The sequence below is a fragment of the Elaeis guineensis genome, chromosome 3, assembly GCF_000442705.2.
Source record: "Elaeis guineensis isolate ETL-2024a chromosome 3, EG11, whole genome shotgun sequence".
NCBI lineage: Eukaryota > Viridiplantae > Streptophyta > Magnoliopsida > Arecales > Arecaceae > Elaeis > Elaeis guineensis.
This window is the reverse complement of record NC_025995.2, coordinates 128067146-128093594: the sequence shown is the minus strand read 5'-3', so window position 1 is coordinate 128093594 and position 26449 is coordinate 128067146. Positions and strand designations below refer to the sequence as shown.

The 26449-nt window shown below is 39.7% G+C and overlaps 1 protein-coding gene and 1 pseudogene across 1 annotated transcript; one reads left to right on the top strand and one right to left on the bottom strand.

Annotated features, from left to right (window-relative positions):
- The first annotated feature begins 526 nt into the window (after positions 1-526).
- LOC114913966 (ABC transporter C family member 3-like) lies at positions 527-9776 on the top strand (annotated as a pseudogene).
- A 3907-nt stretch (positions 9777-13683) lies between these two features.
- Positions 13684-16252, bottom strand: LOC105040182 (transcription factor HY5). Its single transcript, XM_010916593.4, has 4 exons — positions 16022-16252; positions 15277-15460; positions 14931-15087; positions 13684-13986 (listed from the first exon to the last, which is right to left on the bottom strand). Exons 1-4 carry the CDS (start codon positions 16101-16103, stop codon positions 13921-13923), a joined length of 489 nt encoding a protein of 162 aa, XP_010914895.1. The 5' UTR covers positions 16104-16252; the 3' UTR covers positions 13684-13920.
- Between the last annotated feature and the right edge of the window lie 10197 nt (positions 16253-26449).

Below are 26449 nucleotides of genomic sequence, written 5' to 3'. Positions count from 1 at the left end.
TTGTCTAAAGATTATGTCTCAAGGTCTTGTAAGAATACGAAGATTCAATCAGGGATCTCGAAGTAAGTTTCCCAAGGTTGCAACGTGGTGACTTCATCATCTCTGTTCCACAGGAGCCCGGAGGACGGTGGGCCTCCGTCTCGACCATCCGAATCCATGGCCAACCACCATGAGCTCCCTCGAATCGAAGCAGTTTCCGAGGGCACAATCCGCTCCTCTCCTTCTTTCCAACCCCCATATCTTTCCCAAGGAGCAGCAACAAAGAGAGGGTTCAAGGAAGAAGATCAAGTATGGGCCTCCTCCTCCTGTTCCTCTTTTCTCGTGGAGCCATTCCCTCTCGTTCCCTCCCTCTTTTCTTCGGTCAGGAGAGAAAGAAAGAAAATTCTGGCGCTGCTAGAGACGGTGGAGGGTTTTCCGTGCTCCCTACTGGAGAAAATGGCGCCAGGTCGGAATCCAGCGGTGGCGTTGGGGATATTTTCGCGGGGCACTGGTTAGGTAAGATCTCTCTTTCTGCCTTCCGTCTTTCTCTTATTTCTTCTTCCTATAAATTTTATTTTGGTTCTTGCCAAAACCATCCAGCGTCATCAGGGATAGCTCTGTCCGAATGAGAACGATTGGAGTAGGTCTTCCCTCATATTTTAATACAATTTGAGGTTAAAATTTAGGTAGTGTTTTGCCTTGCAACTTCACTTTTTTAAAAGATTGGTCGTCCCTATGTAATAACAAAGCCTTATTGGCTTTCGGAGAAGTGTGCCACCGTTTTACCAAAACAAAGAAAAATAAAGGACAGGAAAGTTTTCTTTTTCTTTTTTAAAAAGGGGAATATAATTATGATACAATATGTATGCAGTGAAGAGAAATTCTTAGAGGCTGAAAATTTCAACATCTTGGTTGCAGAAGGCTCAAAGTTTGCGAATAGGAACTTTTTCTCAACACCTAGAAACCCTATCAAGGTTTACAAGAAACTAGGTCCTCTTGAGATTCCATGGTCTCATGGCTCACATTAATCTTCTTTAGAAAAATCTTTGACCATTTCTCCTAGTTTTGATATAATTATATTTGTGCATGGTCCCCCTCTTAGAGCTGCCTTGCACCCCAAGAAGCCGCCTATGAGTCCCCCTCCTGTGGTCTTTTTTTCAAGTCAACTTGCAGCACACCCGCATCGTTTCAGAAAATTTCTCCGTGTTCCACGCAAAGCCTGAAGGAAAGGAACCCAGCATTATCAAAGAAAGATCAAAAAGCTGCAAGCATGGTCTTGCTCTCAATACCAATCCTTGATGCTATGCCATCCTTGTTTGTGCATTCTTCTCTTTCTGAGATGCACGACAATGCTGGGTTCCTCTGGAGGCCCATCTTACTTGTTGGTTTCTCTGTTTCTGGCCACCTTGGCCTCTTGGCAGTCCTGTCTTTGTTCTGGTTCTACTGGATGTGTAAGCTTGGAGGCTTTAATGAGGGGATAGAAAATAATAGATTCCTGTATGCAAATTTAGCTCTTTTTACCTCCTTGGGTCTAGGTTTGTCAAATCTCATCTTGTGCCTCTATAACCAATTTTGGTGCCAGCATGGATGGTGGTCTCATGATCAGCTTGCAACCCAGTTGGATTTGGCCATCAGGGCAGTTGCATGGTTTGCTATTGCTGCTTATTTGCACTTCGAGCTGTATTGCTCAAGAGCAAAGAGATTTCCATTATTTCTTGGGATCTGGTGGGGTCTCTTCTTGCTGATGTCTTGTTCCAGCCTTGTTATAGATATCCTACATATGAAGCAACATGCAGTTCTTCAGGTCCATTTGTGGTGCTGGATTTTGGGTCACTCTTTTGCAGTCTGATTCTTAACTATGCTGGCTCTTTTGGCAAGAGGAGTGAAGAAGAGAGTCCTCTTGTTCGGGAGCCTCTCTTGGTTGCTGGTAGTGTCAATGCATCATGCAATACCACTGGCATCAGCAATGTTTCCGTTTTCATGAATGCCAGTTTCCTTAGTATCCTTTCCTTCTCTTGGATGGGTCCTTTGCTTTCCAACGGTCATAAGAAAACATTATGCCTTGAAGATGTTCCACCATCATCTGACATTGACAATGTTAATTTTGTTTTCCCAATTTTCAAAAGTAAGCTTGAATCATATGCCAGAAGTGGTACTGGTGGCTCCAGTGCTAATGCTGGCAACATTAGTAGTATTGGGGATGAAAGTAGTCATAATGGAGCTACTACATACAAATTGGCTAAGGCATTAGTGTTTATCGCATCAGAGCAAGTCCTACTAACAGCTTTTTATGCACTTGTGCACATAGTAGCTTTAATTCTAGGTCCCTACCTTATTGGTTTCTTAGTCCAATACCTTTTTGGCGACCGGAAATTTGCCAATGAAGGGTATCTTTTGGTTTTGGCATTTGTTGTTTCAAAACTTCTCGAGTGCCTTTCACAGAGGCACCGGTATTTCAGATTGCAGCAGGCTGGGATCAGGGTTGAGGCCTGCCTTGTTGATATGGTCTCCCAAAAGGGTCTCACTCTGTCTTACCGGTTGAGGCAGAGTCAAACTAGTGGGGAGATCATCAATCTTGTGAGTATTGACGCTGAAAGGGTGGCAGCTTTCAGTTGGCACATGCATGATATATGGATGATTCCATTGCAAGTCACACTGGCTTTGTTGGTCTTGTATGCTAGGTTGGGGCTCGCTTCACTTGCTGCTTTAGGAGCTACCTTTGTTGTCATGCTAGCCACTTTTCCCTTGGGGAAGGTGGAAGAACACTTCCAGGAAAAGATGATGGAGTCTAAAGATGTTAGGATGAAAGCTACTTCTGAGATCTTGAGAAGCATAAGATTTCTTAAGCTTCAAGACTGGGAGATGAAGTTCCTGTCAAAAATAATTGAATTAAGGAAAATTGAAACAGGTTGACTGAAGAAATACATTTATACATCTGTTATGACAACATTTGTCTTTTGGAATGCCACTACTTTCGTTGCAGTGGTCACCTTTAGTGCTTGTATGCTTATGGGAATACCATTAGAATCAGGAAATGTTCTGTCAGCGCTTGCAACTTTTATGGTGTTGGAAGTGCCCATTTATAGCGTTCCTAACATGATTCTGATGCTAATTCAGACCAAAGTTTCCCTTGACAGAATATCATCATTTCTGTGCCTTGAGAACTTGCAGCCAGATCTAGTACAGAGACTTCCTATAGGTAGCTCTGAGGTTGCCATTGAAGTTAGCAATGGAAGTTTCTCATGGGACCCCTCTTCTGAAATTCCTACTTTGAAAGATTTGAATTTTCAAGTGTTGCAAGGGAAGAGGGTTGCTGTTTGTGGGACTGTTGGCTCTGGTAAATCAAGCTTGCTATCCTGCATACTAGGTGAAGTCCCAAAGATATCTGGAACTCTTAAATTGTGTGGAACAACAGCTTATGTCTCCCAATCACCTTGGATACAGAGTTGTAAGCTTCAAGAAAACATATTGTTTGGTAAGGAAATGGATCGTGAGAAGTATGAAAAAGTCCTTGAAGCCTGCTCTTTGAAAAAGGACTTAGAAATACTTCCCTTTGGAGACCAGACTGTTATTGGAGAGAGAGGCATTAATTTGAGCGGTGGGCAGAAGCAAAGGGTACAGATTGCTCGTGCTTTATGCCAAGATGCTGACATTTTTCTATTTGATGATCCATTCAGTGCTGTTGATGCCCACACAGGATCCCATCTCTTTAAGGTACTTACAACCTTATAATGAAATTCGACAGTGCATCAATAGATTACATATGCCATACTTGTATATATTTTTAAGTTTCTAAACTCAATATTTAAGCTTTAGATTAATATATTTATTATAATTACTTTTGCCTATTTGGATTTTGGATTATATGAAAATTACTTGTGTATCCGTTGTATAATAGATCCACGTTACACTCTTCATACCATGGTAATTAGCCTTTGATATCACTAAGCAACCTTTATATTGCAGGAGTGTTTGCTTGGGCTTTTAGCTTCAAAAACTGTGGTCTATGTCACCCACCATGTGGAGTTTTTACCTTCAGCTGACCTTATCCTTGTGAGTGATACTGTCCTTATATCTTTCCCTTGTTTTGATCATAAATAACTTTGTATGCATCTTATGAGTGCACCAGACAAAGATTGTTCTGTATTTTGGTAGGTCATGAAAGATGGAAAGATTATACAAGCAGGGAAATATGATGAGATATTAAATTTTGGAACAGAGTTTATGGAACTGGTTGGTGCTCATAAAGATGCTTTAGCATTACTTGATTCAATGGATGTTGCTGTAAATGCTTTGAATAGCACCGTGGAAGGTAGTTTTTGTGACACTGGAAGTAGTGCACGGGTTTCTCATAACATAGAGCAGGAAGATGCACAGAATGATATATCAGACAATGTATGTAGGCAGGAGGGACAACTTGTTCAAGAAGAAGAGAGGGAGAAAGGTAGGGTTGGATTTCAGGTCTACTGGAGATACATCACAATGGCATACAAAGGAGCTCTTCTGCCACTAATACTGTTGGCTGAAATTCTCTTTCAAATCCTTCGTATTGGTAGCAATTACTGGATGGCACAGGCAGCTCCTGTTTCAGAAGGTGAAGAACCTCCGGTGCAAGGTGCAATTCTAATCTATGTCTATGTTGCATTTGCTCTTGGAAGCTCAATTTGTAGTGCCATAAGCTCTTCGCTTCTTGTAACATCTGGATATAAGACGTCAGCACTGCTATTTAACAAAATGTTTATGTCCATTTTCCGTGCACCCATGTCACTCTTTGATTCTACTCCAAATGGTCGTATCCTTAGCAGAGTATGTTGCTTCCAATATGTTTTTGATATTTTTGAACTAAAACAAAAGATTCTGTAAAGGTACCTCTATTTGTTGGCACTCATTAACGTAAGAAATCTTTCCTCTTTAGGCATCAACTGATCAAAGTAAGGTAGATATGGCTATTCCTTTCCAGATTGGTGGGTTTGCATTTTCTATTATACAGCTTTTGGGGATCATTGCAGTCATATCACAGGTAGCATGGCAAGTTTTCATCATGTTTATCCCTGTGATTGCAGGTAGCATTTGGTATCAGGTAAATTTTTGTGGCCTTTTTTCCTTTTCTATGTCCATCACTTTAAACGGCTGGTGTGAATTAAGTTAATTTTCTAGTAAGGTACATAAGGGAGTTGAACTTTTGGGCTTTGGGGAAAGAAATATGCTAGTTATGTCCAGCACATAATATAAATAAGATGGTTGTGTCCAGCACATTATACTAAAGTATTAAGAGGGGTTCTTGAACGGACACCATTTTTGAAGTCACGATCACTCGAGCTCATGAAACATGATATGAAATTTTAATAAATATATCAACTTTAGATTCTAGCCAGGGTAAGACAAACTATGAAGCATTGAATATGAAGGCAGGGAAGAAGCGGCAGCAATAAGATGGTCACTTATCTTGTTGCTTTGTTAAAATAATACCATAGTTTTTGTTTCTATTATGTCCCTTAAGCAGTATATATAAGTTTGCTTTTGTTACTGGTAAAAGTTTCTGATATTTTTCTAATTTTTTATGTGAACTCATGATAGAAATTTTGGTGGCAAAAGTTGCAGTGGGATTTGACACACAGACATTAGGTGCACAAGAAGCATGAGAACCCACTTGCTTTATCACATTTTTGGAACCCGTACTTTTGCTTCCTGTATAATCTTCTTTAGTGCTGACTTTAACTGGATGGTAATAAGTGCTTCTACTAAAATCGAACTTTAGATGGAGATAACTTAAGACTATTTGTGCTCTCTCTCTCTCTCTCTCTCTCTCTCTCTCTCTCTCTTTCTCTCTCTCTCTCTCTCTCTCGCTCTGTCTGAGGGTAGTGGCCATTGTGCATCTCAAAATGGCTCAAATAGACTTTCTAGAACATGGTTATTATGCAATTATGAAACTGCATGGTCTTAGTGTTACTTGATGTTCTATTCTCTAATCTATCTGAAATTTTGGGAAGTAATCATCCTGCAGCAATATTATTCTTGTTTTTAGCAATATTACATCAGTACAGCACTAGAACTGGCAAGGCTGGATGGGGTGTGTGGAACTCCTATCATACAACATTTTGCTGAGTCAATATCAGGATCGATGGCAATTAGAAGCTATGGCCAGGAACCAAGATTTGTAAGCACTAGCTTCTGTCTGATGAATGATTACTCTCGACCAAAGTTTCATAATGCTGGTGCAATGGAGTGGCTCGGTCTTCGTCTGGATATGTTGTCATCTCTTACTTTTGCCTTTGTTTTAGTATTTCTAATCTCTGTTCCCAAAGGCATAATTGACCCAGGTAGTTGCTTTAAGGAAATACGCTCTCTCCTTTTTGGCTGCTGTCTTGATGGAGAGAAGGGGCATGAAGTATAATTTGAACTTTATGTATTCTTTTCCTTCTTTCAGGCATGGTGGGCCTTGCAGTGACCTAGGGACTTAGCCTGAATATTCTGCAAGACATGGTCATATGGTATCTCTGCAGTCTTGAAAATGAAATTATATCTGTGGAGAGAATACTGCAGTATACGGACATTCCAAGTGAACCTCGTCTTAGTATTGAGTCAAACAGACTGGATTGTAACTGGCCATCAATTGGAGAAGTAGAGATCTTGGACCTGCAGTAGATCCCAGCATCTCTAGTGACGTACCTTTTTCCTTTGGAATTGTCATGTAGAAAAATATCTAAAAAGCCATTACAAGTATGGGATATCATCCTACACCTTATTTCACACAATGCATTGATTATAAGTTTTTGCTTGATGATTTGTTTCCAACATGATAAACGTTGCCTTCTGAGTAATTGAAAGTTAAACTTTCATTTTGAGTGACAGTTAAGAGATTAAATCTTTGTTGATTCCTTAATCTGCAGTGTACAGTAGCAGACTAGAAGACTGATTCTGTTAGCAACATAAAGTTGCAGAGTTCAGCACCTACTTCATTGATATCATAGCTTTATTTATTCTCAGAAAAGACATCATAGCCTTATTCTAATTATCATGTTGTGTTTGCTTGTGTCATTTGACAATGCATTTTCTTCTGGAAAAAAGATGTGCATGCCTGACTCATCTAGGTCTACCTGCCCGACCCATCACCTGCAAGCCCTTATGGATGGACTAGGTTAAAACCCCGGATACATAAAAAGCCATTTGAATTGGGTTGGAACTATCAACCCGAGCAGTTCAACCATTTGAGCTGCTTGGGTTGTAGCTTTTGACTTAGCTAGGTCCTTATCAACTAAAAATAAAAGAAGGGAAAAAAAGAAAAATGATTAAATCTCTCTGCACTCTCTCTTTTCTTTCATCCCTGTTGGCCACTTTGTTGGTGGCTGTCATCCAGATGTACAATAAATCCTTGAGATGGAAGGATCATGGATGAAAGAACCATGGTCATTGTGAGGACTCGTGTGGGCATGTGTTTAATCCCATATTGGCTATGCATTGGATAGGTGTTGAGTGCTTATGCGGGCCAATGAACCTAAAGAATACCCTCCAACTGATCTTTTTGGATGAGGTCTTGGGTTGTTAGAAATGGTATCAAAGTGAACCTAGTCCATAGCCCATGTGGACTAAAGGACATTGTAGTGTAGATCTATTTAATTTGGTCATGGATTGATTATGTTATTTGTGAATGAGTTAGAATTGATTGGGACTCTTAGGCTGGAGAGGTATGCCATGGCTTAAACCAGAGAAGTATGTGAGGGCCCGTGCGAGTGTGTGTTTAGTCCCACATTGGCCATGAATTGTGTAGATCTTGGATATCTATACAGGGTTACATAACCAAAATAATACTTTCCTGATAGTATTTTTTGGTGAGGTTCTGGGTGGTTCCAGTCGCACAGTGCAAGAAGACCCTGTTCTTGGCTTGATTGGGAAGGAGGGTGGTTGTTCACTAGATCACAGAGCAGGAGGGAGCAGGGAGGGGTTGTGGCGTTATCACCAGATTATTTTTGGGAAGGAATGAAAAATTTGGGAAGAGGAAGGAGCCTCCACCATTTAGATCCAATTGCTCTTTCTCTTCTCCATTCAGCGGGGCCAGAAGGATGCTTCCTCTTTTCCTCCCCTTCTCTACCTTCAGTTTTTGGCTTAATGATGGTCTGAAAGTGGGAGATCTAGAACTTTCTAAACAAATGTTTTGATTTGTGTACTTGACCGAGCTGACCCATGGTTGAACCGTGGTTAACTTGGAGGTAACTTGGATACCTGCAACCTGGCCACCAAAACAGGTTGTTCTGGGTCACTGGTCTCAGAAACACTGGATGCAACCTGGAGATTAATGGCAATAATTTTCAGACTAATATCTGGAAAGCCATTTCTAGATGGCGCTAATGTCTATCTAATTTTTATATCTAAAGTTTATTGTCAAGTGCTGAGTGCTGACTAATATTGAAACAGGTTTGCTATGCCCCACATTTGCCTTTTGTGTTAAGGGGCCTCAGCTGCACATTCCCTGGAGGAATGAGGACTGGTATTGTTGGAAGGACGGGCAGTGGCAAGTCTACCCTGATACAGACTCTCTTTCGCATCATTGATCATACCATTGGTCGGATATGTATAGATAGAATTGACATTTCAACCATCGGACTTCATGACCTTAGATCCAGATTAAGCATTATTCCTCAAGACCCAATTATGTCTGATGGAACGGTGTGCAGCAATTTGGACCCACTCGAAGAATACGTGGATGAGCAGATATGGGAGGTGCTTCCATTTCTCCCCCGACATATTACACTAAGAATCTCTCTCAATGCATGGTTTGGATTCTTCATGATTATACTTATGATGCAACAATGTTTTGTTTTAGGCCTTGGATTGCTGTCATCGTGGAGAAGAAGTTAGAAAGAAAGAATTAAAGCTGGACTCTGCAGGCATGATATCTTGCTTGGTTTTTTTGATCTTATACTGAACAACAAAGCCAGCCAGTGCCGGAACCCCCCATCCTTTGCCCCATTAATTGTGATTGTCATACGATGCTTTATTTTTGGTTATATGCTGTGGTTTGCAGTGACTGAAAATGGTGAGAATTGGAGCATGGGTAAGCGTCAGCTTGTCTGTTTAGGTCGGGTACTTCTGAGAAAAAATAAGATCTTGGTTCTTGATGAAGCAACTGCTTCTGTGGATACAGCCACCGACAGCCTAATTCAGAGAACTCTGAGGCACAAATTTTCTGAATCAACTTTGATTACAATAGCGCATCGGATAACATCTGTTCTTGATAGGGATATGGTCTTGGTTCTTGATAATGGTTGTTGGCACCAAATATCTCAATTTTTTTTTTTACATCTTTTATCCTGTTGGGTAACTTGATTCATTATTGGACTAGTTGGTTGTGCAGGAATATTATCGTGGAACATGACAACTCATCAAGATTGTTAGACGATAAGTTGTCATATTTTGCAAAGCTTGTCTCCAAGCACGCTACGAGGTCTAGTGCAGGTGCTGATGAGCCAAGCAACTGTGGAGTTGAAGACTAGATGAATTCTATTGGCATTTCTCTTTGTTGGAATAACATACCTTCAATGATGCCAAAAATGCACGGGAAATGAGTGAACCAGAGGTCCATTTTATAAGTGCGGATGCATTAGTTCTTTAATTTTATCAGCTCAGCCACCAGACTTTGCCCGTCTGATATAATATTCAAATGCGTGTAATTTGTTGCATATCCTTCAATGTAACTCTTGACGATGAACTGAGTTGTATTCGAATGCTGCCCTATGCTAGCATTCCTTTTGAAGTTAATTTCAGACATGGCTACAATGTATCAAGTGTTTCTTTTGTAATCCTCAGTGATCCTATTATATTTGTGACGTTAATGTAATTAATTTTCAGTTTTGAGCGGAGGTAATCAACTTTAAATTGTCTCAGAATTAGACACAGGAACAATCTCAGTACATCGTAAATGGCATCAACGGGTGGCTTACGCTTCCTGCGCTCCATCTGTCCACCCAAGATGCAATTTCTCATGACCAAGTAGCCGACAGACCGCAACCCACCAACTTGGGGATTCCACGCAGACCAGCTGGGGTAGGTCCTCTTCTGCCAACCACCATGGACAGCGGGTCCATTTCAAGCCATTAAACCGACGCGGGGCTGCCGTCTTCTTATCTGTGTGCTGGCTGAAAAGGCCCACCGTAGCTCGCAACTGCTGGCGGAGATGGGAAAGCTCCCAAAGTTCCAGTGACGAGAAACTGTGTTATCTTTCATCGTCTTCAACCATAATGTATGTCTACAGTTTCCATTACACTATTTTACCCCCGTAGTACAGAGTGCATGGCAATGAAGCTTGTGGAACCGAATTTAGGGATGTTTCTTGTCCAATTATTTGAGTTCTTGTACTTCATAGTTTCAGGATGTGCTCGGTATTATTTTTTTTAAAAAATATTTTTCGACTTTTAAATTTAAAAAAGGGGTACTTTCCAAGAAGAAATACATTTTGATTTTTTTTTTCTTTAATTAAAAAAAAAAATGTAAAACTCGGGATGGCAGCATCTGTCAACTCTATATAAAGCTCATGCTTAAAATGGTGTCTTCTCGTTCGGTTAAATACTTAGAAATTATTTTTTGAGGACATTTATAAAAGGACAAAGTTATCAATCCTTGCTGATTTTATATAAATTTGAGACTTAAAAGTACTTTGGTGCTCAACAAGGGAACCATTTTTTGTTTTTGTTTTTTGTTTTTTTGTTTTTTTGACCAATCGCCGGCCAAGTAGACAAGTCACGTCGACAGTAAACGAATACCCTTAGGACTGGTAAAGCAATATCAAATTTTATTAGAGAACCATGGCTAATGTAGTCGGCAGATTTTGCCGACGGGGAAGCGGTTGAGGGAGGCAGATAACGAACGCTTACCCGTCGGTGTCCATTGCGGCCTCTAGCTCTGTTTCTTTCATTGGTTCTTTCCGGACTGATTCTAGCATCATCCATCCTGGAAACCAGATCTTTCCTCGTACTTGAATCCAATTTGGCATTGTAACATTTAAATTCGTTCGCAAAGGCTGTCCTTTTCTTAGCAACAATGGGTATTAGATATCCATGATCTGTCCCCCGTGTCCATACGATGGTCTCTCCCTAACCCACGATGGCTTAAACGACCAACCGAACAAGTTCAATTCTACTGGGATGACATTCGTCCCTTGAAAATTATTTTTTGTGCCGACAGCTTTGGCTAATTCATTTACCGGCCAATGGACATTCCATAAGTGATTTGAACTTATTTTTAATTAGTTAAAATAATTTTATAAAAAAATTTGAATTATTTAGATGTTTCCAATTTCCTTCTGAATTAAAATCATCCAACCTTCAAATTTATTTAATTTGGATCATGATTGTGAATTCTATCTGATTGCTGTGACAAAATTGCCATATAATATTACGTGACTTACTTATACGGTAGAAAGAGATGATGTAGAAGATGACGTCATGCGATAATTCTGTCACGGCATCCGGACAAAATCCATAACAAAAATCCGAAATGAATGAATTTAAAAATTAAGTAATATAATTATATAGAATTCAAGTTCAGAATGAAATTAAACTCCCTAATAGTTTAGAATTTTTGCATAGTTAATCCTAATTAGTTAGATTATCACATGCTTTGAGTTTCGGTGGTGTATCAGACCAATTTGAGCTGCAGTGACTTAAAATGCTACAGAGAATTTGGGCTAGTTTATTTTGGATTGGGTAATAAAAATAGAAAACAAAGGGGGTAAAAAGAGAAGTGCTGGATGAAGAAACTGCTTCAGTTGCCATGCCGCTGACAGCTTAATTCAGAAAACTCTAAGGTACTGTTGACACAGATCACGGTAGCGTATAGGATGACTCTGTTCTTGATAGCGACATTGTCTTGGTTCTTGATAATGGTTGGTGCACTAAAATATCTCAATTATATCTCAAATTTTTGGTTCCTTGATTTCTAATGGGAAGCTTTTCTCGCGCAAGACTAATCGTGGAACATGACACCCCTAGCAAGCTGCCCGAAAATAAGTTTATCCTTTTTCTGTATAGCTTGTCTTACTCCTAGTTTTGCTAGGTAATCATGGAATGAATGACGAGATCAATCCAAGTTCAGTGATATATATATATATATATATATATATTTCTGTTAATGGATAAGAGGGAAGACCTCCAAACAAGAAAGAAAAGAAACGGGAAAAAAAGAGAGAGAGAAATTATAATAGATGAACAAGGAACCGATCAGCTTAGCATCTGCCAGGTAGAGAAGAGTGATGAGGCATTGTCGAACCAGACAAGCCAAGTTGAAGTCGGGAACCTAAACTAGTATGTTTCTTCGATTTTATTGACCCTGCCGGTACAGATTAATAGCCATTACAAAGTTATGTGTGGTTGCAATCGCTTAAAGATGATCTGGCACAAGTGTTGATGATTTTCTGATAGCTAGTATTCCATTTGGGATTGATTTCAGAAATACCAACAATTTTATTATTATTGTTACTATTAGAAAGATGTTGTGCTGAAGTCCTTTTGGATTTTCAATTTTCATGTCTTGTTTGGAGAGATTGTATCATCTCAATAACATAAATGTAATTTTTTAAGTGTTCTGTGAAGGTAATACTCGCAGGTAACAAAGTTTTTTCACTGACCTAGGATTTCAATGGAATTGAGGGATGAACGATGCTGTTTGAATTAACATTGGCAGAAAAGCTACCTATCTTTTTTTAACAAATGTGTTGCTCAACAGTTCTGAAATGTTCTGCATTGCAGGTTCTGTGGTACAATTGTCATGTAATTTACATGTGATCTGTTGCTTTACACAGTTGTATTTAGTCACAACACTTTCTTTGCCATTTTGAGAAGACAAATACACCTCATTTTAGTCTAGTTTGTAATTAATGGAGTACATTGCAATTTTGTTGTTTAAGCGATCCGAACGCTTCTTGCAACCAAATTAGCAACAAATGTGACCCGCCAACTTGAGATGGATCCCCCCCCTCCACCAATTCTATAACGGGCTGATTTGAAGCATCAACTGATACCCGGGACCGGCCCGTATGGCCTACCCACACGGCACCAATGCCTGAGAGTGCCATGGACCATGTGGCTCTGTGTGTGTATTATTTACTCAAGATCTCCATCACATCCTTCTCCTTAGTCATCATCTCTATCCGCACCAAGTTCCTATCCTCGCAGGAAGCGTTGGTGGTCCATTTCAATTCGTTGCACCTATTAGGGCCCTGGAGCACATCTTTTGTTCCGTTTTAAGTTTGTATCAGGTCCTAATACTCCTAAGTTTCTTGATAAAGGTTTCTCAAGTACTCTAGTGTTATGTCGTTGAAGGATTTCTTGATGTTAGGATGCTTAATTTGAGGGTTATGGTCTCATGGAGACATTTTTGGTGAGATTTCCCATCCACCAACCGCAAGGCTTTGTGGCCAAAGTAGGCCAGGTGTTTTAGTAGCTGCAATTAGCTCATCGCAACTCTTTTTTTTTAAAAAAAAAAAACAATAAAGCCGTTGCTATACATGAAATTTTCTGAATAACTATGAAGGTATTAAGCGTTTCAGATTCTCAATGGAAGCGTTCGAAAAGAAGCTTCGTCCAAGTCACACCATCACTAGTACTACCGTGCTTTGGTCAGTTATGAAGGATTACTTGTTTGTTTCTATTTAAATATCAATATCGAGAAATTGGCAACTCAACCTAATCCAGAATAGCAAAACAGCAAAAAGAACTCACAATTATATATTTATATTTTTCTAAAATTTCCACAACATGCTTAATTGTCCCACAACATAACATGTTACCATTTGCCAATCATAAATTAAATAGGGTTTATAACTTACATGAAGGCAAACCTTTTCTTTTGACTATGAGATCCAACAGAACTTCAGACTACACTCACATACTACTTCCTGCAAAGACTGGAGGGACTCCTTTCTTTTTCTTTCTTTTTTTTTTTCCTGTCCTACTGACCTTCTCCATTGGCACTGCTGCTGGATCCTCTCCTACTGACGGTAGTATTCTTCAATATCTGCAAGAAAACGAGGCATATTTACAGCTTGTTCGGGAAGGAAAGGTGACGCCCATGCAAAATCAATATACAAATACATTGTTGGCCGTAAGACGGAAAACATCAACAAGTGTGACAATACACATGTATATATTTTGTTAGATAGATGATATTGATATATAGATAGATAGACAGAGAGAGAGAGAGAGAAGGGGGGGGGGGAGAGAGATAGGTAGGTCAGATCCAGTCAATTTAGAGCACATGATGCTACGAGTAACAAATAAATTACTCCAGAAGGCATGCTTTGGGCAGAATGTGCATGCCAAATTAATACAGCTAAGGGAGACCATAATGCAACAAAAGAGTACTAACGCTACTGTGCAAATTTCCATCCAAAAAAAAAAAAAAGAGAAAAAGACAGTACCGTGCAAGTCACATGGTATGACTCGGAACTAGATGACAAGGAAACATCCCACCAAAGTTGAGGGACTTGTTAAATGAAAGGTCTCATTTTACTCGACTAGAAGAAAGAAAACAGCTCTCGACTACTTAAAATCGTCGAGATCCATCTCTATACCATGCCACCCACCCAGTGTACCCCCCCCCCCCCCCCTCCAAAGCCTCAGCAAGACACAGAGGGCAGCGATCCCTGCAGACTTTTTGAGAAGCAAAGGACTCCAGTAATTTATTAACGTCACCATGTTGAAAAAAATAAAAAGAAAATGGTGTCACAGCACCGTGGTAGGCAAATGGACACGTCTGGGGGCTTGACAAGACCAGACAAAACCGAAACGGTAGTCACAGTTGATTACCCAAAATACCCCTCATTAGATGGTACTTTCGTATCTGCCTGGTCGCCCTACGGAAAACTTAAATTCCCCATCTACCCCTGATATGTATAATGTATTATATTGTGCCCAAAAAGAAAAGATCGTATGGTGAGAAGAAGGGTGGGGAGCACGCACTTGTCTCAACATCTGGTTCTCATTCTGCAGAGTAGAGAGCCTCTCCTCCAGCTCCGAATTCTTCTTCTCCAGATCCTTCACCTTTGCCTCCAGATCATTCAAATAAGCCTTCTTCCTCTCCCTTGCTTGTTGCGCTGAGACTCTATTCCTCAGCAACCTTGTATTTGGACATTAAAACAAAAAAAAAAAAAAAGAGCACATCATCGTATCATATCATGTCGATACATAGAAAACCAAAGGGTCGCCTGCAATAACGAGATTGTTCCCGAGATAACCCAACAGGGAGGGAGGGGAGGGGAGGGGTGGTTTGCTAATTGGAAGGATGGGGAAACGTTTGGCGCGGCACCTTTTGAGACGCTTGTGCTCCTTGTCCGCGGGGCTCCTCCCCCTCTTCCGCTGACCGGCCGGGGCGGAGGATTGGGCCCGATCGGGTCCGGCCGCCGAACCGGTCTCCCGGCCGGAGGTGGACGGGCCGACCGGCTCCACCCCGAACTCCGGCACTCTCCTGATCTCCTCATCGCTTTCCACTCCTGATAAAACCAAAAGCATGCCAGCTCTCCCAACTCATTCCAAACAAAATATCCATAAAAGAATATTCATATACAAATGAAGGAAAGAAAATATATGCATATTAAATTCAACAACTAAGAAGGAGGAAAGGGGCCGCTTTTTTTTTTTTTGGGTACAGAAAAGGGCCGCTTTAAGTCAAACCAAAACCACCAGACCAACCGAATGGGCCAGGACAAATATAAAACTTGAATAAAATGCAAGTGGAAAAGATCCGATTTTTATGGAGACCAGAACATCGAAAAACAGAGCCGAAAAAATTTTTTTGGCAGTGAGATTTATGACAAACTCCAAATTCATTCGGACATACCAGAGATGGTTTGTTTCTTGGCAGAGGAAAGAAGAGACAAAGCAAACCAAATCAAAGCAGAAAACCTCACTTAATCTTCAAGAAAAGTGAACCCCAATAACAGAGCGAATCGAAAAGAACAGAGGAAAAACACTAAAGAATCCTAATTTTGCATCGAAGGCAAAAAAATAAGAGACGGTGGACAGGGGACCCAAGGAAAGAGAAATCTTCTTGCCTTCTTTGACTTCCATCTGCGGCGCCGAGCTCGACGATCTCTCGCTGCTCGAAGGGAGTGAACTCGTTGCTTGTTCTTGCATTCTCCTTCTTCTACTCCTTCCAGCGCCCGAGCATGCGAAAGAAAGAGATAAGAACTGTGCTTCGATTTGGTTTCTGTTTTCTTTTCTATTTCTTCCTTCTGCTGGGTGGGTGGGAGAGCGGGGAAGAACAACAGCCAAGGCCTAATAATTGCACTATTCGTAATGTAAGGGGGGTTTGGACCATTGGGGGTTTAGGGAGGTATTTCTTGCCGTCGGATCGGGGCACATCGGACGGTAAATAATGGGTGAGCGTGGACGACGGACGAGCCATAAATGGGTGAGGGAATCCAAAGGTAGAGAGGAGGAGAGCGTGGGTGCATTGCGACCGTTGGATCTTCGGAAGATTTAATGGCTCATGAGCCGTGTCCAATGAATCTGGTCTCGACCTTTTCCGGCCAACGTATCGTCTCTTTATTCCGAGATTTTTTTTTCAGATTCATTTTTGTTTCCAGCACTCACATTTTTGGCACATAATATCATAATATCCTTGACTCTTTACATTAGTTAGAAAAATCTTATACATTTAATAAACATTAACTTGAAAAAAAATTAGTGTACAATTATATCTTCATATTCAACATTACCTATAATAATGACCGCTCCAACAATAATTGCACATCATTTTATGTCTTGATAAATCTACTTAGGTTCGAAGATTACGATTGTCATTTTACTTTAGTAATAGATAATAATTTTTAAAAAAATATTTGTTGAAATTATTGAAGTACCATTCAATCAGAATAAGAAGATATTGGTTAATTTTTTTTCTCTTGATCATGATAGAGACCATTGCAATGGACCGATATCCTGTTTTGTCCATAAAAAAATTTCGAGAGCTCCATCGTCCAAACACCAATCCAAAAGTCTCTAATTAGTGTAATTTTGATCCGTATCACTATTTTTAAGCTACATCTTTTTTTCAAAAATTATTTTATATATATATATATATATATATATATAATTTAATCCATGCCTTACATTTATTGTATGTAAAAATAAATTATTTTTTTATAAAAAAGATATAAACAAGAAGTAGGTAGCTCGTTCAATTTTTTTATACTAAAAAAGATTATTACAGATGGATATTATCAGAAAAAAATTATCATGTAATTTTTTTTATTCTTTCAAATAATTATTCAATATTTTTAAAAATTTAATTGGACAAAATCTATAATAGCTCTTACCTATTTCAATTTTTGTTCACAAACGGAGGAGATCCTTCAAGTTTCTTAATTGTCAATTAATTAATAAGCTTTCAAATCACGTAATAAATTAAGGTTACAATTTGCGTACTGTACGGTTGTTGGTGCTTTGCCTTGGTGTCCGTCCACTGTTTTCTTTCTACTTTCTGCGTAAAGGAAAAAAATTTGCACGGCTTTGCAATGATAACTCACTGGAGCTTTCTCTTGCCCCCCTGCATCATCCACAACCATGATTCAAGTTTGATAACTCCATGGAGACTGATCATGAATCTTGTAAATTGGACACAAGCTAATGGCATCCAACTGAAGTTAATTAGATCCAATATAAATTGGGTTAGAAATCCATGTCTTAGATGTGTTTAATCTCACTCAAATTGGATCTGGACCTGGCTTTATTCTAGTGCAGTGTAATTAAAAGGCAAATTATAGCATATTAGCCTGTTTACTTCCGCAGGTCAGTGAAACAACAAGTATGTATTACATCATATCAGGGCAGCCTTTTCCACATAAGCAATATGTTTCAAGAAAATCTCAAATAAAAGAATGTTTATTTGAGATTTTATTAATGGAAATAGAATGCTTATTCTTCAAACAAATTTTTCGACAAAAAAAAAAAAAGCAAATGAATTACGTCCAACTTCCAAGTATATATTTACTTGATAAGTGAGTCATATGGTTTGAAACTTTGTGGTATCATACCAAGATGCCTGATGTTGTGCCTAAAATCAATGGGTAAATGTGCTCAAGAGGATGAGAATCAACTTCAAAGTTTAAACAAACAGAACTACCTACATAAAACTGGCCTCAAATGATCAGTTTCAAAGAAACAAGAAAAAGGAAAAGGTATTTTTCAGATATTTGTACCGCCAGAACATGGTGCTGTTGCATGATCAATTTTTGTAAGGCAAACATATGTGCATAGCAAACGCGAACTTACCCATGCACAGAAAGAGAAATCACGATCAGAAAATCCAACAAAAAGAACCCAAACAAACAGAAGAATTAGGAGCTCCCTTCAGTCCAAAACAACCGATCAGACATTGGATGGGATGAAGCATCCGAGCATTGTTTTGGGCTCAAAGGAGCCCCCATTTCTGCTGCTTCCGAACTCCCACCACGCAGATGGAAGAAAGAAAAGAAAAATGTGAGGGAAGGAAGAAATATCTGCAAGATGGCAGCGAGGAGGTGAAGGCGTTGCATTTACCATTGGGTGGCAGCAACCCTTGAGACGTTCTTATCCCTTTCACACACGCCTTTTCTTCATCACGACGGTGGGCTCACCTTTGTTGGCTTTGACGCAACTGTTATCGGTATTTGTGCATGACATGGAGTGACCTACTTCTTTAAGCCCAGTGGACTATTCGCTTCGTGAGTTGGCACGGTGACCTAACTATTCGCCCAAATGTCCATCCTAATAACAGAATTTTAGTTAGGTAATAGGAATCGCAAAGGTGGTGCAACATTTATTAATACCAGAATTTGTTGACAAGAGAGGCTTGCCTCCGATAATGTGTTAGTGTTAGTTAGATAATAAAAAACTGATTTAGTGAAGGAAAATGCATAGGCTCCCTTAGGACCTCCCGGAAACTTGTCTTTTTGTCTTTTTTTTTTTGTTGTTTTGGGTAAAACTTCCCGAAATTTGTTTAGATCATGATTTTTCTGAACCATGATATTTTCATCCATAATGCATTACCATATGTAGTGTTTGGCACATTAAAAAGAGAATTTACACTTTTGCACCATCGCATGATCATGCCTGCAGCCAATCATAATAGCTCCTTTCTATGGATCCCATTCATAAAGCAGCATGCATCTTAATGCATCCATAGAGAAATGAATGGTTATGATTATCTATGCATACAATCATATGGTGCATGCGATGTGGGGTGTAACTTCTCGTTCGAGAGAGAATATTAGATAGACATAACAGGGAGCGTGGCACGCATCAGCAGAAAGAGGCCATGCCATATTTATTTCTCTCTCTCTTTATGTCAAGGTGCATGGATGTTAGATTTTGCTATTGTGAGTTACACTTGCCACTGCAGTCATGTCCCTTTCTCTAGTGGTCCCTGCGGTCGGTGATATACAAAAGCATTTATATTCTTTCCACAATACCTGTCTGGTTGCTTTCCTCTACCATGGGCGATCCGTTCTAGCGAGCAGAAAAGAGATTGCCCGGCCGCTATGTTTCTTGTGTTAGCCCCATACACTACGAAAACGCAGGAATGGGCTTTTTCCCTTCTTTCATTATCTAGCTCTTCGATCCCTTCCCTTCCCTTCACAATTTATTTTAACCTAGCCTTCTTGTTTTTATGCACTCATATGTCCGATTCCCTTCCACAGTTGGGCTACCAATTTTTTTCTTCGGATAGCTGTGGACTGACATTCTAGCCCGTTTGGGCTCTCGAGATTCGAGGACCTTGTTAAGCTTACCATAGTCATTCAAGGTCGGGGATGAGTCATGGTGGAAAGCTAAAGCCTGAAAGACTTCTGGAGAATTTAGGAATGGATCATCATATCATATATACCGCTTGTGAGAGGTTTACCGCAGCATCCCTTCGTGTGCAAGAGAGGACAGACATGGAAGGAGGCTCATAGGAGCAGAAGGCACAAGTGGGATGTAGAAAGTAGTGTTGGTGGGACCTCAGGAAGAGGTCCAAGCAGGCATACGTACTAGTGAAAGACTACTACTGGTTTTTTAGCATTCAACATGTCTGGTGCCCAAGATCAACTTTTGACTACTGAAGCATCAGACGGTGTTCTGTATCCAGCTCATGTACCACTTTAATTGATGAATAACCCAGACGAAAAGCCAACAACATCCAAGTGCCGAACCTTTTCTATTGATGTGACTTGTTGGAGAAGATCAGCATATTATCCTTGGAGTAAACTTTATCCATTAAACACAACGACCCATTCCCTTGACGCCGTCGGATCACTAAAGCTGATTTTCATCTTTTTGCTTTTTCGACGAGCAGGTTTTGCAATTATGATTATACTATTTTTATATTAATTTTTTTTTAAGAAATTATGCAAATAATGTAGCATGTGATCTTGTAGGCACCGCAGTCCCCCCTGCTCCATATCGCCTTTTCAATTTCCCGGTCCTCGATGGCAGTTGGTGCAATTGGTAACAATATGCAGCAGGTTGGTGCATCAAGAATGGCCCAGGTAGAGTTCAGCCTTTCCACGGCCATGACGGATGGTGGTGTGGGAGATGTAGTTTTTTTCTGTGATTTTATAGAAGGACGTGGTCCAATCACATGAAGTGCACGGGGCAGAATTTCAGTAAAAATCGATTTGGACATGCTAACCAGAAACTCTTTTTTTTTTTTTTTTGATGAAAAGGAAAGCAGGTGAACTGCCACCCTATTTTATTGGACAGAATAATTATAGAATGTGTACAGAAGGAAAAAATGAAAGAAGACCCAGATTACAGAAGATCCAAAAAAAAAAAGAGTCCAGCCATCTTTTAAGATGCACGAAGATCAAAAAGGAAGGTTAAGTGCTTGTATTTGAGTTCCAGCTGAAATTTGAAATGAACGGAGGGTAAGAGGAAGAGCAAGCTGGAATATAGGCTTGATTCTATAGAGAAACAGCTTGAAGGGGAGAAACAAACAAGGCGTGATCGTTGTTCTTCTCCATTTAAAAAAGAACAAAATTGAAGCAGAAGAAACCGCTTCGAGTGAATGGGGGAGACAGGATGAACAAGGAGCAGAATTCACAAGTACCATATAAAATCTTTCTAGTTCGCCATATGTGATCTCTGACCCGCACAAATTTGTTAAAGTGAAACAAATTTCCTTCATCACCACCACTATTGCATCCAAATTTTCTTTCCCGCTAGTTGCGCCCTTTCATCCAAACCTAACAACAAAATATCTCTGGAGATTGTGAGGCTTTTCAGTTCACCTGCTCCTGAACTAGGAACATGCACCGGCGAAAACTGAACCATACGTTGTGGCATAGAAGCAACCTAAGTACGATGAAGCAGATACTGCATCCACAATTTCTTGGACTCAATTAAAATGGAAAGCATGGGCACATTGATCACAACCAAACCCAACAAGCAGAGCAGAAACACATTATATTTTCTTGGAGAAAGTATGCGAACATATGCCAGATGCACAAAAAGAAGTCAGATGCATCATGAGCCATAAGTTTACTGGCATAATATCTTTGATTTGAAGTAGGGGAACATATGTGGGAGAAATCATGTGATATTGTCCTCACAATGGGAATGATGAGCCGCAAGTCAGACCTCAAGCGCTCCTCCATTACAGGGCGGAAGAAGTGCAGTGTCCTCATAAAATTTTGGTATCCTGGGTGCTTCAGAAAAAAAGGGTAAAAGATGTTAATGCTAAACCTCATCTTTTTAATTAAAGAAAACTTCTGGAACATTGCAGGTCGGTCTAACATAGAAATTAAATTCTACCCTCGCGATGGATCTAATTTGTTCCTTTTGTCAGCCCGACAAACCACACACCACCGGCATAGATGTAAAATACATGGAATCCATTACCTGCACCACCTTTCGAGGGTGGCACCTGCACGAGATCGCAGCTCCAAAACCTTCGGTGCTTTTGCAAAAATCAACTGGAAAATCTTATCAGCAACCACAATCCTTTTGGTGAATATGGGAGGCTGGAAGCCACCCAGCTTTCATTAATAACACAGAATTTATATGTATACAGAGTAAAAGGGAAAAGAGTTGCAGACCAAAAGAGGTTGCAGGTCCCACTCGAAAACCACAGCACTGCCAGGTAGTTTTCAGAATTACGATAGAAGTTACCGGCCTAAAGCAGAAATTTTTAGAAAGAAAACTACTCTCAAAATCTGACCGAAGATTAATGACTCTACGGCCTACATACAAGAGAAAATGAGTGGTGGATCAGGGGTCTCTGAGTGATGCAGGAACTGTTTTAATTTTCCGATGTTCCAATAGTGAGCCTCCATCGCACAATTTGGACTCAAGGTTGAAGAGACACGGTGCTTCAAATGCCACGGAAGCCAAAGTGGCATGCTTGCTGAGGAAAATTCGACTATTTGTCTCTTTCTAACACCACCATGCAATAGCTCCAATGGGCATTGGCACCACCGACCGAGCCACTTTTGGGAAATTTCGTCTTATCCAATTCAAACCAAGCCCCGCGAAGGATCCGTGAGATGGTGGCACCCCAAGCTTGATGCAAATTGCTGTCCAGAAGAAGAACAGGCAATCTGAAAACAGGTGGTCCACGGTCTCGATCAGTCGGGCTATGGCACAACACATAGCCCCCTAAATTCCTTCTGATTTTCCTCCCAATAACAAAACGAGTGTTGATCTTGTTTCTCCAGCAAAGCCATATAAAACACTTTGCTTAGTCCATAAAGACGGGGCAAAGCTACACCTTGGATTTCTTGAGTTGATAAACTTGTACATCGAAGCGGTAGAGAAGTCTCCATTATTGCCTTGCTTTCCAAACAATCATACATCCTCATCCTTAAGCTTTATTTGAGCAAGCAAAGATCTCAACACATTTGACTGGATCTGAAGTTCATCATTTGAAAGATGATTAGAAAATCTGAAGACCACGAAGTCGTGCCTCTATTAAAGAAGTCAGCCGCAGTTCCATTTTTCTTAAAGCTGCGAGCATGGAGTAGTGGGCAAAGGGTCTTCAAGGGTGCATCACACAACCATCTTTCCAAAACGAAGTTTTTTTTTCCCATTCCCAATCTTCCAAAGGATTCTGTTCCAAAACGCCGGTAAGGATTTGTTTCCAAAATCTCGACGCGAATTCGATTTGCTTCCCCCAAGTGCCGGCATCATTTTTGATGCATCTCCATCCCCATTTCGTCAAGAGTACAATGTTTAGCTGATCCATGTCCTTGATTCCTAAGCCTCCCTCATCCTTTTGAAGACAGGTGCTTTCCCAATTCACTTTGCAAAAGAGTCCACTCGCTCGAAAAGAGACATGTAAGAGAGGGGGAGAGTTGTGATGACCGAGTTAATAAGGGTAAGTCTGCCATCAAAGGATAAGTGTTTACCTTTCCACGATGCAAGCCTGTTTTCAATTCTTTGAATCATATGCATCCAGCCTGACTTTGAAGGGTTGGAGCCATTTAGAGATACACCCCACGTATTTGAAAGGTGCATCAACCTCTTTGCAATTCAACCACTTAGCACACACCAGACTCCCATCCCCATCCTGACTTCAGCCGATGAAGGATATTGAGCTTTCTGGAAGTTAATAGACAAACCTGAGATGAGCTTGAAACAATAGAGAATGATCTTTAAAGTAGCAAAATAATTTCTTTGCTTCTTGAGAAAGACCACAGTATCGTTAGCATATGGAAGAATCTCCGAACCACCCAATACCCAAGGATTACCCAATTCCTCATAAATTTTTTCAGAATTTGCCGCATTCCACATCCTAGCAAGTGGGTCAATAGCCAAAATAGAGGGGGAGAGAGGCTCTCTTTGCCTTCAGGCCGTGCCTACAAAAAAATCCAATTTCCAAGCTCTTCGTTCGCATTCACTATAATCTTGCCGGAGAGAAGAAGGTTAGAGATCCAGCTAATCCATCTAGTAGGGAACCTTCTGAACGGGAGAAGCTTAATAATTCTATCAAGGGCTTTCATGTGTTGCGGTGTCTCTGGGGGTGGTCGGCCGAGGGCCAAACCGTTTTGCCTGAGTATCGAACAGCAAGAAACCAGAAGAGGATGCCTAGTCGTCGGAGACGGATGCTCAGTCGAAGAAGCCGAGAGCGAGAGCGAGGGCTGCGGCGAGTACCGATGATGATCTTTGCCTGACGTTGGGGGTACAAGACCTACAAAAGAAGTCCCACCAGAGGTAAGGTTGCAATTGGATCGGGTCGACCCGTGGCCCGACCCGCTAAGACCCGATCCAACCCGTTTTAAAGGACCCGTGGGGCCGGATCAGATTCTAAAATTGAACCCATTCAATATTCTTAATCGAGTCTCGATTTACTGAATTCGGATCCGACCCGACTTGAATTCAGTATTGAATCCAACATATAAACTATAGAACAAATAAAGTAGAATTAGAATTCTAAATGCTCTTGTAGTATTGTTATTTTTCATACAGTTTTATCAAATTTGACCGTTAGATTTTGAAAAATTACTTATAAATTAATAGTCAAGATAAAGTAATGTTTATTTTTTTTTGTCATAAACTTCGCATATATTGGTTTATCATGCGAAAAGGTTCGATCAGAATTTGGACCCAAACTGGATCCAAAATTTTTAGATTGGGACCGAATTATATATGGACCCGATCTGACCCAAATGATGAATGATAATTTCATCATTCAGAGAAACACCAGACGGATGGTGCCAAAAATTTCAATCAGAAATAATGGACCCATTACCATTCACCTTAATGAGAGGTTATGATCTAGTTATCACCATAACTATCACATTTAAGGGACCTAATAATTTAGAGAATTTAATTATGAATTGAGAAAAGAGGAGAAGAGATCAATCAGTAGATCACAATCCTCCCACTGACTTCACCAAGTCATTGAATCGGATTAGGGTCATGATGATTGCAATGGCACCTAGATTAGTCACACTGATCAACCTTAATGGCATGGATTAATTCGAATTACTTAGCGGTCTAATTAATATATAATTCATCAAATTGGTCAGATAAGTGAGATCGGTGGGAAGGTCTGTCAAGCTTGCCTTAGACACCATCGAAATGATCAGGTTAGCCGCTCCCGATTAAAAATCATCGATCGAAATGCTAAACTTACCTTAGACACCAATTGGTTAATTAGTTTCGATTTAATCAATCTAATGATTCAGATTCAACCACTGAGCCACAATCAAGATCCATTTGGTCTAATCAAAGACATGGACTTGACCATCTACAACTATTGTATTAGAGAAATTCTGATTTAATCTAATTCAATATTTAGTTAGACTTAATCAATTTCTCTATATAGTCAATTAATTCTTTGATTCTAACCTTAGGTCTAATCCAATTAAGAAGATCTAATTTAAGCTAACCCATGCCCCATATTTTATGTAATATCATTAGATCTTAAATCATAATTCTAGATCTAATTGATTCAACACTTAATTCTTAATTAAGTTCAGCATCAACATGGTTTAAGTTTTGAAATAATTTCTTATGTAAACTTTTTATATTAAATCATAAAATTCTTTTAGATCATATCTAAATTTTCATGATTTTAAATCAAAATAATTTTGATTAACAAGATTAGATGTAACTAATTTTTTTTGTAACTTGCATCATATACAACAAATCCTAAGGTTTCAAGATCTAAGGTTTTGCAAGAAAGTAATTTTTTTTTCTTTTTCCTTTCTTCTTCATGGGATCTCATAGTGGCACCCCCTACACGCCATGAAGAGTATCCCATTGAATGAAAAAAGAGGATCATGTAACCCTATTTGTTCCTATGACCGGACGGCCTGGTGATTACCCAATCTGAGTATTTTGCTACTCAGATCATCTAATCTAATATGATAAAAATTCAGATCTAAAAATAAACATATTTAGATCTAATCTAAATAATAAATAATTAGATCTAATATCATAAAATCAGATCTAATAGCATATTAAATCACATCATAAAGAACATGACTCTAATACCAAATGAAGAAAATATAGGTAGTGCTATGCATGCAATTTTAAAATTTTTATGTAGTGAAATAATAAAATTAAATAATTTAATCTAAATTACGTACATAAGATCTAATCTAGACTACTATATCAAAATAAATAATATAATTTAATATATATATATATATGAGATCTGAAAATAAAAACTTATATCGATCTAATCGATGCTGCCATGTAGATCTAACCGTTAGATCTAACAAACACGATCAAAAAAGTTTAGAAACTATTACCAAACTGAAAACTCTTGATCTCTGCTGGTCCAATGCTTAGATAGGATCTCTTTCAGGTTACTCACAGCCACATGAAGTCGTCCGACCTCTATAAATCATCCACACGAAGACCGACGCAGATCAGGCTCCTTGGAAGTGCTAGCTTGCAAGGATCTTGAAAGTTGATTTCTTCTTCTTCTTCAAAGACCTTGGATGCTCTAAAGGATGAAGAGATCTAAAGGAGGAAGAGGAGAAGGAGCTCTGAAATATTAAAAACTAGCAAAG

Coding starts and splice junctions, on each gene's coding strand:
- LOC105040182 (XM_010916593.4), bottom strand. CDS start 16,103: ATGCAAGAACAAGCAACGAGTTCACTCCCTTCGAGCAGCGAGAGATCG. Junction 15,088..15,276: donor GAGCACAAGCGTCTCAAAAG/GTGCCGCGCCAA, acceptor TCCAAATACAAG/GTTGCTGAGGAATAGAGTCT. Junction 13,987..14,930: donor AGAACCAGATGTTGAGACAA/GTGCGTGCTCCC, acceptor GTTTTCTTGCAG/ATATTGAAGAATACTACCGT.